Source organism: Lepidochelys kempii, chromosome 7 (assembly GCF_965140285.1).
Source record: "Lepidochelys kempii isolate rLepKem1 chromosome 7, rLepKem1.hap1, whole genome shotgun sequence".
Lineage (NCBI taxonomy): Eukaryota > Metazoa > Chordata > Testudines > Cheloniidae > Lepidochelys > Lepidochelys kempii.
The window spans coordinates 91,527,912-91,542,352 of NC_136386.1; the positions used below are offsets into that span (position 1 = coordinate 91,527,912).

General features: G+C 39.9%; 1 protein-coding gene across 4 annotated transcripts in view; it reads right to left on the bottom strand.

The window, feature by feature from the left end:
- The window catches only part of PANK1 (pantothenate kinase 1), a 38,276-nt gene that overhangs the window by 3,566 nt on the left and 20,269 nt on the right, over positions 1-14,441 (bottom strand). For all 4 annotated transcript variants that reach the window (XM_073353803.1, XM_073353801.2, XM_073353802.2 and 1 more), the window contains 3 exons: positions 7,681-7,934; positions 4,826-5,002; positions 4,075-4,198 (listed from right to left, as the gene is read on the bottom strand). In XM_073353803.1, coding sequence (XP_073209904.1) covers positions 4,075-4,198; positions 4,826-5,002; positions 7,681-7,934 — 555 coding nt within the window. The remainder of the gene's footprint in view (positions 1-4,074; positions 4,199-4,825; positions 5,003-7,680; positions 7,935-14,441) is intronic.

Genomic DNA, 14,441 nt, shown 5'->3' on the forward strand with positions numbered 1-14,441 from the left:
AATTTATTACATATGCATTTTTATTAATATTTCATTTATTAAGTGAATCAGCCCTTGAAGAGTCAAGATAATCAACAAATCCACCTGGCTCCAGGGAAACCTTTGAAGGGCACTTGATAAGGATTACTCTACAGATACACGTGTCATTATCGTTCCCAAACTGTGGTTCCACTCTGAAAAGTGTGGCAAGCCATCTCAGGGCAGGGTAAATCACAAAAAAAAAAGATGATTTAGTGAAGGCATTGGCACAGGCCACTGCGGCCCAACAAGAGGCTACAAGGGAAAGATGGCTGCCCAGCAAGAGTCAGTACGCGTTCAACAGGAGACGAACCAATTACTGATGAACCAGGTGGTCCAAGATTGAGCCACCCTGAATGAAGTAGTGAACCAGTTAAAAGCACTGACCATGCTGACGCGCGGGCCCCAGGGGATCCAGCCGCTGCAGGCAAGCAACTATTTACAGACTATGGACAACGATATAGAGGCATATCTCCTCGCCTTCGAGAGGACGGCACTGTGGGAGGCCTGGCCCCAAGACCAGTGGGCAGGTATCCTGGCTCCATTTCTGTGTGGGGAGCCCCAAAAGGCCTATTTCGACATGACCACAGAGACAGCTACGGATTACCCCCAGCTGAAGGTGGAAATCCTGGCAAGGTCAGGTGTGACGTCAGCCATATGGGCTCAGCGCTTCCATGAGTGGAAATACCAGGACAGCAAACCGCTGACACCATGTGTGGCAAAATACCTTGTTCGCCTCAGTAGGCTCAGTCCTTTTTAGCCTTGGAGACTCAGGTTTGGGGCAAAAGTGACTGTAAAATGGCAGGGTGAGGTTCCACATTTATTGTCTCTCACTGGTTTCAATGTTAACTGAGCTCAGTTTATATGAAAAAGCATTATTTGTTTTAATTGTTTTTTTCAAACAAACATACAAAAAACAAACAGAAAACCACCTCTCCAATTTCAATCTAAGGGCCAACCAAGGTCAAGCCAACCTTTTTCACACATTACCGCCTGTAGTTAAGGTTCCTGTAGCCCATTATGCCTTCAGTTACACCTATGCTACCCCATTGAATCCAGTTCTGGTGATGATGTACAAAGAGAAACAGAATCTAGCATTCGCCATTTTAAAATAGTTCACACCCAGCAAGTCAACAGTTCAACAGCAAGTGAGTACCTGAACGTGAAAAAACGTATAAGACTCTTGTTGGGAGCTTAGATGATGATGTTATTTCATTAACAGTCTCTGCTGAATATCAACAGAATTATCTCTAAAGATAATGATGACATATGTTTATGAGGCCACAGACTCCAGAGGGTCAGTTAAAAAGATTTCTATCCTCCACAACTGTAAAACTTCATTATCTAAATAAAGCTTTTGTTGCTAAATACAGTCTCATCTGCACATTTGACTGTTCTTTTCCAAGTAGTTTAACCATGCTGATATAAATAACTAGACCATGATGTCCTTTAGCACTGTCCAGTGGTGTTGTCTGAAGAGGATGTCACACTCAAAAGGTGTAAGATATTGGATAGTGCTGAAGTACATCATGGTCCAGTTATTTATATTAACATGGCTAAAAGAAGAGTCAAATGTGCAGATGAGACTATATTTAGCAACAACAGCTTTATTTAGATAATGCAGTTTTACAGTCATGGAGGATAGAAAACTTCTAATTAACCCTCTGGTGTCTGTGGCCACATAAGCATATATTCACATATCCTCCTAAGAACTTATTTGGCTGGAGATGTGGAAAAAGTCAGCATTTTACAGGTTAAGGTTAAAAATGGGCAGCAACATTCTGCATTCCCCAAGCAGACAGTGCTTTCTATTCTGTAAAACACATTTCTTGCAAATGGACGGCAAAGAGATATGCAATACATTTCTGTTAATGCAACACTGGCAAGCTGTTTAGGAACCAAATTTAACTTCATTCTCAATAAACTTTCCTTTTCCCCCCCAAATATGACCATGAAGTTATTAGAAAATCAAAACAAATGGTATCTGACATGGACACACACTTTTTATTGAAAATCCTAAACCTAAAAGAAAACTATTCATACATGTAATTCACTATCCTATCACAAGTATGCAAAATTTATGGCAAATTATTTAAAAAAAAAAAACAATTAATTGGTTGGACAACTGATTAAAAATCCCATTAAAGATTCCATAGGGACTAACAGAAGGAAATATGGCTACAATAATGAAATTGGCATGACCATTTCTATTTTCAGTCACTTGTAACTTTCTGGAACGATCACCTTTTGGTATAAAACTTTCTAGGCCTGGCTTCTGCCCAGGGATACATTTTGTGTGGCAGTTTAAGTAAAGACAGTTCAGCCACTTTTGAGTACAAGGAGAATAAGAACACACTACTCTTATATAAAATTCTTGCTACCCTTTTAGCAGTTCTACAGCCAAAATGGAAGTTGAAACATAGCAGCCTTCAACCAATGAGGAATTCTGATGAAATTCAGATTTGATCTGATCAAGTTATGACATCCTGAAAATGACATATGATATACACTGTGTAGTGTTTTTCATTAAACTATTAACAACTGTAGCCCAACTGTGGAAGGCTACGTAGCATATATATGTGTGGCCAATTTAGCTGTACAGTGAAGTCTGTATTGATGGTGCAGTATGGAGGGCTACTGTATACTTTATATGGTTTTTTAGGTGCTCTGCAGCTAGGGAAGATGTAAAGTATTTCCCCCAGCTGTGAACAGTAGAGGGGGGTCCTTTGTGCCAATCTATGGGACAGTGTTTCATTGACAAGAACCCCAAAATGTCCAGACGATGGAATTTACACACTCTTGCCAGCTTTATGCAAGCCATCCCAGCTCTGAAGCCCAGGAGGAAGAATCTTTTATTTATTTATTCATCATCTTCATATTTAATCATTTTCATTAATATCTTTAAACTACAATAATAAGACTCATCAAATCTCATGCTTCAGGGCCTAAACTGGTATCTCCAGTGAGTCACAAAGGAATCATCATCATGGCCCTGACCCAACACACAATGCTTCACAACAGGCTATGTGCCTTGTTGCTGGTAGGGGTATAGTTTTGCCTTTCTCTGAGAAGATCAAGAACTGGTTATTGGATTAATCCCAACCAGTGAATCACATAAAACAAACAGTTTGCTCCTAAAACAAAAATATTTATTATTCAGCCTAGGATTTTTCTCTGTACGCCTAGCCCATCACACGTTGTGAACAATTGTTCCTTCTTTGTGTCATACAACTGAAATAAGCATCAGAAACAAGATCAAAGTGTTGGTGGGGAAAAATCTATTTAGATATCCTCTATGAAATGCAAGTTATTTATCGCATCTGTCCATTTTCCCTAGTAGTTCTACAGTTCATCCAGTTAAAAGAAATTGGGTCAAAAATTTCTTTGTAGAGGCATATCGCAGAGGGTCATTATCTTTTTTTCTCCTCTTAATGCAACACACGTGGATCTCTGTTGTAACTCTTGATGCTTTGATAGCCCTGTACAATGCTGCTTGAACTCCGTGCCACAAGGCAACACTGTAAAGAAGCTGAAAGCAAAAAGAATGTAGAAAACCCTCACGACTGAAGATGACTTTCCAGAAAATGGAGAGTACTTAGAGAAAAAACTAACTCCATGAATAGTTCTTGACCACCAGGTCATGAAACAAACACAAACAAAAACCAACGCAATGAGAATGTTGCAGTCATACTTTATTGCTTATGGGATAACAACAAGAGCTACTAAACCAAGAGATAATTAGAAGAATTGATCTGCTATATTGATCTAAAGAGTGAGAACAGCTGGACGGCTCTGGGGATCATTAATTATAGGAGTGTTCATTTATTATAAAACCTTGGTTTTTTTTAAATTCAAATGTCCTGTGCCTTATAGCAAAGAGTATCTTATAATGGAGTTAATAGTAGACTTCAAAAGAGCTAGGAGCCAATATTAAATATGTGCATCTATCTAGTGGGGCAGTCATTGAATAGGTATATAAGCATTTTGCACTTACTGTTTTTGTTATCTGTACTGCTAGAGGCCTCAATGAAACGTACAGTGAATTTGCAGACTTACCTCATTCAGTGCACACATGCGAGCAATGGAGCCAATGTTGTTGGTGATAGTGACCAAGGTAGCTCTGGCCAGGTCCTCTTTAGTGATGGAATCTCTTTTTTCTTTACTCATCATGTGGCCAAAGCTGTGTTGGAAATATTAACGTCCTTTTTATTCTAAGTTATTCAGAAAGGTTAAATTTCCACAGATCCACCTTAGTAAGCTTATAAGATAAACAATTTTGCTTGGATTTGATGCTGTTGACTCTGGGCATAATATTAAGGTTGCCAATCCTCCAGGACTGGCCTGGAGTTTCCTGGAATCAGCATACATTTTCCAGTGATTATTGAAAGCAATCCAGGAGATTTTTTTATGGGTTATTTTAAGAAAATGACATTATGTCATGTTGGGGGAAAAAAGATCTCCTGGAATAGCTTCAGTCAGAGTTGGCAACCCTACGTAACATGGACATGTGAGAAAGGACCTCTTAATAAAGAAACTACAATAGGAGAATACAGTTACAATGGGTAAAGGTGTTCTTTCAAAATTAATGTATTTTAAATTAAAATAAATTTTATCTTCTAGACTTTGAATATTTTTATACTTTATTAGCAAACAAAAACAGGAGAGAGATCCTAAATAAGAATACCACAATACAGCAAGGTGACTTTTATATACAGACAGAGGACATAGGGTAGGAATTGAGAGTTCAGTTTAGTGTGCACAGCAAATTTCTATTAAGCTCTTTGAAAACAACCAGTTAAATATGTACCTTGATGCTACAGCAGATCCTTGAAGGCCAAATCGTTCATAGTCTCCCCCATAAATATCTTTTACCAGTTTATCAACGTTGGTGCTGTCTCCTTTAGCTGCCATTTCTAGTGCTTCTTCAAAAGTCTCACAGCCAGTCAGCAAACAGCACAGACCCAGGAACGTTCCACCTCCGAGACTAAAATGAGAAGAGTTCTTAGGCACCAGGCAGTTCTAAGAAACGTCATCCACACATTCTGTCTCCTGCTTTTACTTGCTCTTTGCATGGCTCCTTTCTAGAAGTTCACATCTCCTGATTTGGACCAATGAGGAGAGACACTCTAGGCTGCATCTATGGTTATGAGCCATGCCAGGTAGACTCTCCACGATTAGAAGCCTGGTGATTCTAATCCTGAAGATCTAGCTGGGAGGACTCAAACCACAGGGATGCAACTTACAGCATATTGTGTCTCCCCCAAACCCATGCATGGCCATAGATTGGAACTACAGCTCAAGCACATGTGCGCAGCGCTCTAGCCATCTTTCCCTGGTCATAGGGGTAAGAGTGGAAATCACTGGTAATCAGCAACCAAAGCACCCCCAAGCCAGGGAGAAATGGGCAAGGAGCAGCCAGAACAGGGCACCTCGCAAGGGACCAGCAGGCCACCCAAAGCATCCCTCAGCTGATAACAGGAAACAGCCAGATACTCTCCCAGCCCAGGGCAAGAAACAATCCTAGTAACCAACAGCAGCTTTCCACTCCTGAGCAAGACGTAGCTGAGCAAAGCCACAAGAAGCACCCAGGGTTACTTACAGGTGCCAAAGCCAGCAAAAAGCATGGCAATTCTTACGTTTCTTAAGCTTGTTCCATGCTGCAGCCTTGTCAGGCTTCAGCTCAGATAATCAGGACGTGCGTTGGTTATGTAAATACAGTAATGCATATTTATCATATGCATATTAGGATGTTGAATATTTGCATAACTCCTCCAGATTTATGAACCTTCAGCCTTAACAGACCTGAGCTCCAACATTTTTTAAAGTTGAATTTATATGTGAGCTCAGTGCTTGTGCAGGGTGAGAGCCCTGGAGATGAAAATCCTCATATATATCAACTGAGCTGAATGTACACATTTCTCCAAACTTTCCTCTCAACATGCCTAAGTCACAGCAACAAGGGAGTAGTTTGGCCTATTCACTCCTTGACCTCTTTGCTGAAACAAGAGTGACAATGAGTCCAAGGTGGGACAGTATTTCTATGGAGTGAACAGCTGTCCAACTAGAAAACGGACTATTAATTTATTCCACAAAGGCTACTTGCTGCTGACCTGGGTCAATTTAGAACCAATTAGATAATCTCAGATCTGAATATTCACAACGAAGTACCACTACAAATTGATGTTTAAGCAATAAGAACTATACACATTGTATATATAATAATTCATTGTATATATAATAATAAATCTTATAATTCAGATTTTTGAATTGGTTAAAAAATTATCCACATAACATACAGGATTTTGGACATGATTCTCCTCTGAAGTCAATGGAGTTATTGTGTAACAGGACATCCAAGCCCTACAGTTTTACGATCAGTTTGTTTGTTTGTACTGTATACTTGGAAACAAGACAAACAGTTCAAGGCTATCGAATGCTAAAGGCAAAGGAGTTTTCAAGTTAAAGGTCTCCTGTGCATCCACACTAAAAATATTACTATTATATTCTTCATGGGGGGGCGGGGAGAAGCAGCACATACACACACTCTTACATAGGCTGAAGTCAAAAACATGTTCTATATCCTACGTGTAATGAAAAACAGTGAAATTTTCAGTGTGCCTTAGTGTTTAAGTGATCTATCCATAGGTCTGAACATACATTCAAGCTTTAGGAAGAACAGACCATTAGTGAGTTACATATCCTCCACATTAATCAAAAAGAGGAGTGGGGAAGGCAACAGAGCGTTGCCACAGGTTACCCATCAAAAGAGTGGGAGAAAAGATGCAGCACTGGGAGGTTTTAATATGAATGATGGACTGACAATGAAGGGGGAGTCATAGAAAAACAACAAATACAGTTAGAAATATTGCCAAATCCCAGCTTGTTTAATCCTCTCTAGCAATGATAATTAGATGTCTCTTTCTGCAATTTTGGGGGAACTACTGTACCAAACTTCATATTTCTTTCATGCTATTCATAGAAAAAAATCAAAAGGATGTTAGGAAATGCTTCAATAATTTAAAACCACCACCACCAAATTTTTAGTTTAATTAATCTTATCCCCAATATTCATCACATATAGGAATACACTGGACCCTCGCTAGAAAGCGCATCTATATAGCGCAAATTCGCATATAACACGGTTGTGGCCATGGATCCCAAATTTAATTACTTTAATTGCAATTCATTTTAACGTGGTCCCTGCTATAACGCGATACCGCACATAGATCCCAAATCCCGTGTTTTAGCGAGGGTCCAGTGTATTTTCATTCCCTAATGTATGAATTGCTATAATATTGTATGCTTAGATACGTTGTATAAATCGGTTAGCCTTTAAGGTGCTGCCAGACTCCTCCTTGTTTTTGTGGATACAGACTAACACGGCTACCCCCCTGATTCTTTGTATAATTCTTGTAATTAATTACACGCTGCTGTACTTAAATAGTCAACAGCAAGTGAAACAATGTAGTATTTTGGTTTTGACAATGCAAGCATCTCCACGAGGAGAGGGCAACTTAAACATTCAGTTGGGGTCCCTAGGTCCCTGGCAGAGGCTCCCCAGCAGCTGCAATGGACTGATGCATCTCCAAGCTGCCTTCTATGGTAGGACGGGGAGAGAAGTGGCAATAATCTGACCCTGTATATATACAGTAGCATCCTTACCTGGTCCCTGTAACTCTTTTATAGTTGTCCTTGGAATACACTGCTAGGATGCTGACCCCTGAGCCTATGTTAACCAGCAACATTGGATATGGATTATCAAGGCAGTAAGGCTTTTTCTGACATTGTTCAGGAGCTGTGGGATTTTCAAAATAATAGCACTCTGGCTGGCCATTAAACCCAACAGAATCAACATACAGCAGGCCCTGGATCAAGCAGTCCAGCTCATCCAGTTTATGGAGCTGCAGATCAGCAATCTGGAAGAGACCAAGAAGTTAATAAATGAACATTTGTTAGTTCAACACATGCAACACAGAGAAGGGCAAAAGGCTCTGATGAAGCACTTTGTACTGTTTGAGTTGCATAATGTGTCACCATTAAAGTAGCCAAAGTTTCTTTTAAGCCAGAAGTCAAGTAAAAATAGTTTGTTTGCCCAACAACAGGCATATCACAAAATGATCAGTACTATACAGTACAGTAGCAGTTTTCAACCTTTTTTCATCTGTGGACCCCTACAAATTTTTGAATGGAGGTGCGGATCTCTTTAGAAATCTTAGACAGTCTGTGGTCTCCAAGGGTCCACGGACCACAGTCTGAAAACTACTTTTCTTTGGTAACAACCACCTTTTGCAGATCCCCAGAGGTCCGTGGACCAAAGGTTGAAAATCACTGCAGTACAGGCTTCAGATTCCCTTTGCCTTAAAGAGATTTTCTAGACTACTTGCATGGCAAACTGCTGCCACCAAGTCAGAGTTCAGATTAATCAGAAAATTCTCCAGAAAAACCTATTCTGCAGCTGTTTAACAGGATCTGACAGCCAGAGACAGCAGCATTTCCCAGGATGCACCTATCTATTTATTCAGACATTAAAATCAAACATTCCATTGAAATCTAAACTTAAGTAACTTCATAGCTAAAATACCACCATCCCCCGGTCCATGGCTTTATGAAACAGAAAGTACAAAAAAATTTAAATGTGTAAGATGTGCTAGTGGCACATCACAAAATACAGAAACATTATTAGTAAGGATTTACATTTCTACAGCACCTTTTTATCCAGAGATTTCAAAAAGCGGTTTCTTCCTTAGATTATACAGGTGGATCAGTTTAGGATGTCTCATAAAAACACATATTGGAAGTTATTATCTCCATGATTTAAATGTAAGAAACTGATCCCATGTGCACAGAAATAATCCTTGATAATGAAAGAATGGGCAAGAACAGATATAAAATAACTTTTGTCTCAAAAGGATGTTTTCCTATGAAAACATCATAAGCCACCCATGACTGGACTCAAGCTTGTCATAACATATTACTTAATAGGCTCAGACTGACTCTTGCTTCCTGCTTGTATAAAACGACAGTTCTGTGGAAAGTGCCTCCTTCAAAATGACACAGGGGTTGAGTCCATATCAGGGGAGTAAACAATACGGGGGGAAGGATGCAGAGAGAAAAAAATATAACCATCCCCTGCTCAGGTCTACTGGGTTGCACTGTTTACATGATGAATGAGGAGAATGAAAAGGAGCTGGAAAAACTAAGATTTTAAAGAAGGTTTATCAAAGTAGCCTTATAAAGCTGCTTTATAAACATGCTGATTTGGAACAATCCCCAGTTATTCGATTGCCACTTCTCTAATTGAATGAAGAGCAACCAGAAAAGATGTGCTCCATCCTGAGACAGTTTAAGATGAACCCCACCACCCCTCATTAATTACAGAGGAAATAATTTTCTTGTTTTGCTAAATGCAACCCCGAGGTTAACTTTTCATTGCTCCAAATTCAGGGTAAGGTTTCCCACAGTAACCATAACCCTCTCCCAATATGTGCGTACATTATGATAAAGGTCTTTCCTGACATAGTCACAGGACACAGATGCAAGGTGGCAAAGTGCTACATACTGCAGATGCATCTGTAGACAGATGCAATATACACAAATAGCAAAGGAAAATTCACTTTTCTCTATATTACTGAAGGAGTGAAATGAAATACAGTTACTTTCCAATACACTTTTTTTTATAACTCACATCACATATTGTTCACTGCTGTGTGAACATGCTGCATAATGAACATCTGATAATAATGGGTATTAACAAGGGGGCCATAATTAGTAGTTATATGACCCTTTATTCTGACTTTCAAAAACTTGTGGACTTAAAATCTCATTCAACATTGCACCAGAATAATCATCTGTAAATGTTTTTGTCTCTCCAATAGGTCAATTTCATATAATGAAAAGTATAACTAACACAACCCTAAGAATGAAAACCTGAAGAATCAATATCAAGAAGACTGTTGGGAACAAAATTATGATTCTGACAGCAAAAATTCTAATTGCTGCAACTCTTGGGATCCATCCAGAGCTCTATTACAGAGAAGTGGAATGTAGGGGAAGTAGAGGAGGAGCTAACAGATCTGCTCTCGGCACCTAGGGGATGCAAAAGTTTCAATCCATGGTAACAGGGAAATAGGAATTTTCCCTGCTCTCAGGTGTCTCTGCTGGGTCAGTTGCTGCATAATCATCTGAAAGAAGTCCTTCCCCTGCTCTCTCTCACACAATATTCCCAGCAAAAAACTTACTAGAGAACAATTATTTTACCTGCTTACAAAACATTTTGTCACAAGTTTTGTCCCTCAATTTAGCAGGCTGAAAGTTCTTTATAACTGTTAATTATTTTAGCTTCAGAACACCTTTATGAGGTAAGTATTACTTACTCACATTCTACAGATGAGGGAACTGAATTACAGAAAGCTTTATTTGCCCAATATCATACCACAAGTCAGTGGTAGCATGAGGGAGAGAACCAGGTCTGTTCATTAACCAAAACTTATCCTTCATAGAAGTGACTCAAGTAGCTTGCCCACATCAGAAAATAGATGTTGCCTTAGACCTCAGCCATGGTATTGAGTAGGTCTATTTCTTTGCTGGTACCATCATGCTACCCTGCCACATTATGCTCCAGCTTGGCTTTCAACCTTCCAAGTCCCAGTTTTGCTGAAAAAGACCCAAAGCTTGACCACTGCCTCAGTATCACTTTAGGCTGGGAGCTGAACAAACAAGCAGGACTCTTGAAGGGAAAGATTGGCGCTTGTGACATTTACAGTGAGTTTTACTTGTTTAAATGGGAGCCATTTCTTGTTTGTTTTTTGCTGCAACGCACAAATGGCTTTGTTGGGGACCTCCTATTGTATTTTTATTGGCGTGTTTTGGAAACAGTTATGATGGCCACCAAACAGAGAGGTTCTTAAGAAGGCCTGAAAAACCATCAGGCACAGGAAGTTATGGACAAGTTTATCTCAAGCTTGGAAACTAGTGTGATCATAGAGGGAGCAATGCCATATTCTATGCCTTCCCCACAATAGGTCATTTCCAAAGATAGCAGGTTCCAGGGTTAGACAGAGGGGTACAGGGGTGTGCTGGAGAAGTCAACAGATGCTACAAAAGCCAGTTTGTAGAACAGAGACCACTCCATCTCCATGCCCACCCCCAAATATCGTACACCTGCTCAAAGAGTATCTTTTTCAAATGCTTTCATCAAGGCCTTTTTGGCAGGTGTAATAATGAACAAATGGAGACCTGGTCACACCCAAGGGGGGTATAAGTTGACTTGACTCCAGGGAGAAAGAGATGACATCAGACAGTTGTCACCAGGGAAGTGGCAGCTGACAGGACCCTGACACTGTGAATAGGGCCTTTACTGATTGATTCCCCCCACCAGTATAGGGGAACATTTCTTACTTTTTTGGGAATGTTTAAGTCCTTGACAGTAGTAAAGTAATTATCCACAGGAAAGTCTGACCATGCTGGATCAGAGTTGAAATTTCTTTGTAAGTAAATGACATGTTTGAGGCCAGATCTACACTACAGAGCTATATTGGTATAACTACATCACAAAGGGGTGTGAAAAATCCACACCCGTGAGCAATGTAGTTATACCAACCTAGCCCCCCCGGAATAGACAGCGCTCTATCAATGGGAGAAGCCCTCCTGTCAGTGAAGGATCATCTTCACTTGAGCACTACAGTGGTGCAGCTACATGGTTTTAAATGTAGACCTGACCTCAGACTCCAATAACAAAGAATAAGATGACACAGCTCTGTTCAGGAACATCAATGGATAAACCTGAAATATTTGCAAGGACTTAGGCAGGTCCTAATGAGACCATCAGGGCAGAGATGAGTATACGCTTTTAAGTCAGAAAGACACATATACAAATTCAGTTGTATTTGCGTTTTCAAAACCAATTCAAACAGTTACTAATTTTTTGGGTGTTCTATATAAAATCTGAATTTTAGAATCCCTTCTAAATATAGCTTAAAGTTACAGTTGTTCCTTTTTGAACTATTCTTGGAAATATGTAAACTTATTTCTAATATTTTATATTTTGCAAGTGCATTTTTAAACCAATTGTATCAATTGCAATAGCCCCACTTGCTACAGCTCCGGTTTTTGTTATGCCTTCTCTCTCTTCCAGGCCACATTCTAATTTTTCCATTTGCTTTTGTATAACAGATCATAATATACCTTTTCCATCTATCTCCCTCTCCTACCGCTATAACTGTGTTCTCCACTTCCTCCCCTAATATTCTGCCTCCTCCCCCCAAAAATCTCTGAACCTATTTCTCTTCTAGTTTACCTCATTTCTACTCACCGCCATTCAGAATTTGGAAATCTGTCCATACACTTACAAGCCAAAGAACAAGCCATACTAGCAACAAACTGACATGAATGATGGGTGGGGTTCCACTATTCAAGAACAGTCCCATTCCAAGCTGTTGAGAAAGGGGAGGTGGCTAGGATACCTACCAGAGTGCTATTCCTGAACCTCCCTCGGGAGGATCCATCTTTTATATCAGCCTGCAGATAGCAGGTATCTGATAAGTTTTAAGATCCTGTCTCCCCCAACCTCCTTTGGAAGCTGGAACGAAGAAAGGAGCATTTTCTGTTCTCCTCACCAGAGCTTCCTGGCTGCTAAGGGTGATGGTGACAATAAGAGTTTTCACTACTTTACCTTTCCCAAGATTGCACTGTTCACTCCTCTGCCCCAAGGTTACAGCTTCTAGCCTTCTCAAGCAAGAGAGTAAAACTAATAAGAATTTTGTCAGTATCACAGCTGCCCAAAGGATTCTGAATAGCAGTAGCGAACCTGACACCATTCGTCTGTATCTTGGAGAGCTATGGGCAGCAATAGAGACATAGGGAGCCTTTTTTATGTAGTCAGCATGGCACCCATCAATAATTTTTTCACATCAAGGTGATCTTTGCAATCAGGGCTTTTAAAACAAAAACTCATTCTCCAGTAGTTGATGGCACTCTTTGGGGAATCTTCCTAATGGGTGTGGGCAGGTGGATTTTTCAAGCCCTGCATAGAAGGTATATATCAAGATTCTATCAGTAACAAAGAATAGCCTTTGGGGAATAACAAACATATAGTAAATAATCACTGAGCAGACTTTCCCTTTTCTCATTTATGTGTACTTTTGCTCCACTGTTTCATATTATTTTAAAAGTAGGTAAATGTACATTATAAAATTAACAGATGTACACCAAGACAATTCACACCTCTTGAATATATTGATTTATACTTGTTCACAATTTAATGAACCCACAAAAATATCATTCCAGATTAAAATGACTAGAAATAATTTATATGGACATGTTTTCATTACACTCCGAGTGTAAATGTAATATGGAAATATTTCAGCTTTCAGGACATGACAGGATCCACCATCTGTCAGAAATCAGTCTAACCCTAGTACTTTCCACTGCAGTGACTGACCCCACATTCCTAGAAACAGACACTTTGAATATGCCTAAAAATGCCTAAGGTTGTTTTAAAACAGAAAGTGTTTACAAATCAATTTTAAAAAGGTTAGAAACTACCTTCCCCACTCCCACCTTGGTAAAGCGCCTAAAGAGCTTTCAGTGTTATACTGTTAGATTGATTCTCGATAGAATAGAGAGCAAGGTCCCCACCTAGGCCCACTGAAATCAATAAGAATTTTGCCACTAACTGCAATGGAAGTGGTTCTGAGGACAGATTTATAATTCACAAGCTAAATAAATATGGTACAGAAACATGGAAGTTTTTTTTATAGAAATGTCAAAGATTTGGAGGCACATCTCAAGTGTCTTTCAACTAGACTTACTCTGTAACATAAACCAAGTAACAGAGTAAGTTATTTCTTGTTATATTACAAAGCATTTGACTGTGGAACAAACAGGCATTTTGGATAGACAGGGTATTCCAGAAGAAGGTAAAGAATTTTCAAAGGATTTATACTGCAAGTGAACAAGCAAAGAATCCCATGTTCTCTTTATAGACATAACCTGAAATATGGAGCCTGCAACCTAAGCACCCCCTTGCAGCCATGGGTCACTCTGCAGCACCCTGCCTTTGATTTCCCCCTCTTCACTGGGCACCAAAGATCCACCTAATTTTTCCCTTTTATTGGGGGCAAAGTACCTCACCTTTCTACCATAGGTGACATGGCAGGGCTCCTCCACAGCTTAACAAGGACTCTCTGACATGCCCAGTAAGTAAATTTATTTGTCCAAACATAGGCATGTAACAGACCACCCTCCCCCGCCCACAAAAACCCCCCCACAGTTCCTCAGCTCTCCCTTTGTCCTAGGATTTCATGGCTTATCCTGACAGTGGGGTCTCAGGTAATCCTGCCACTTGCAACACCCCATTCCTAGCCAACTCTGCTCTCAGCCAATTCTGTTGCCCTTCAGGGCAACCTTCATAGGCACCTGGCCTT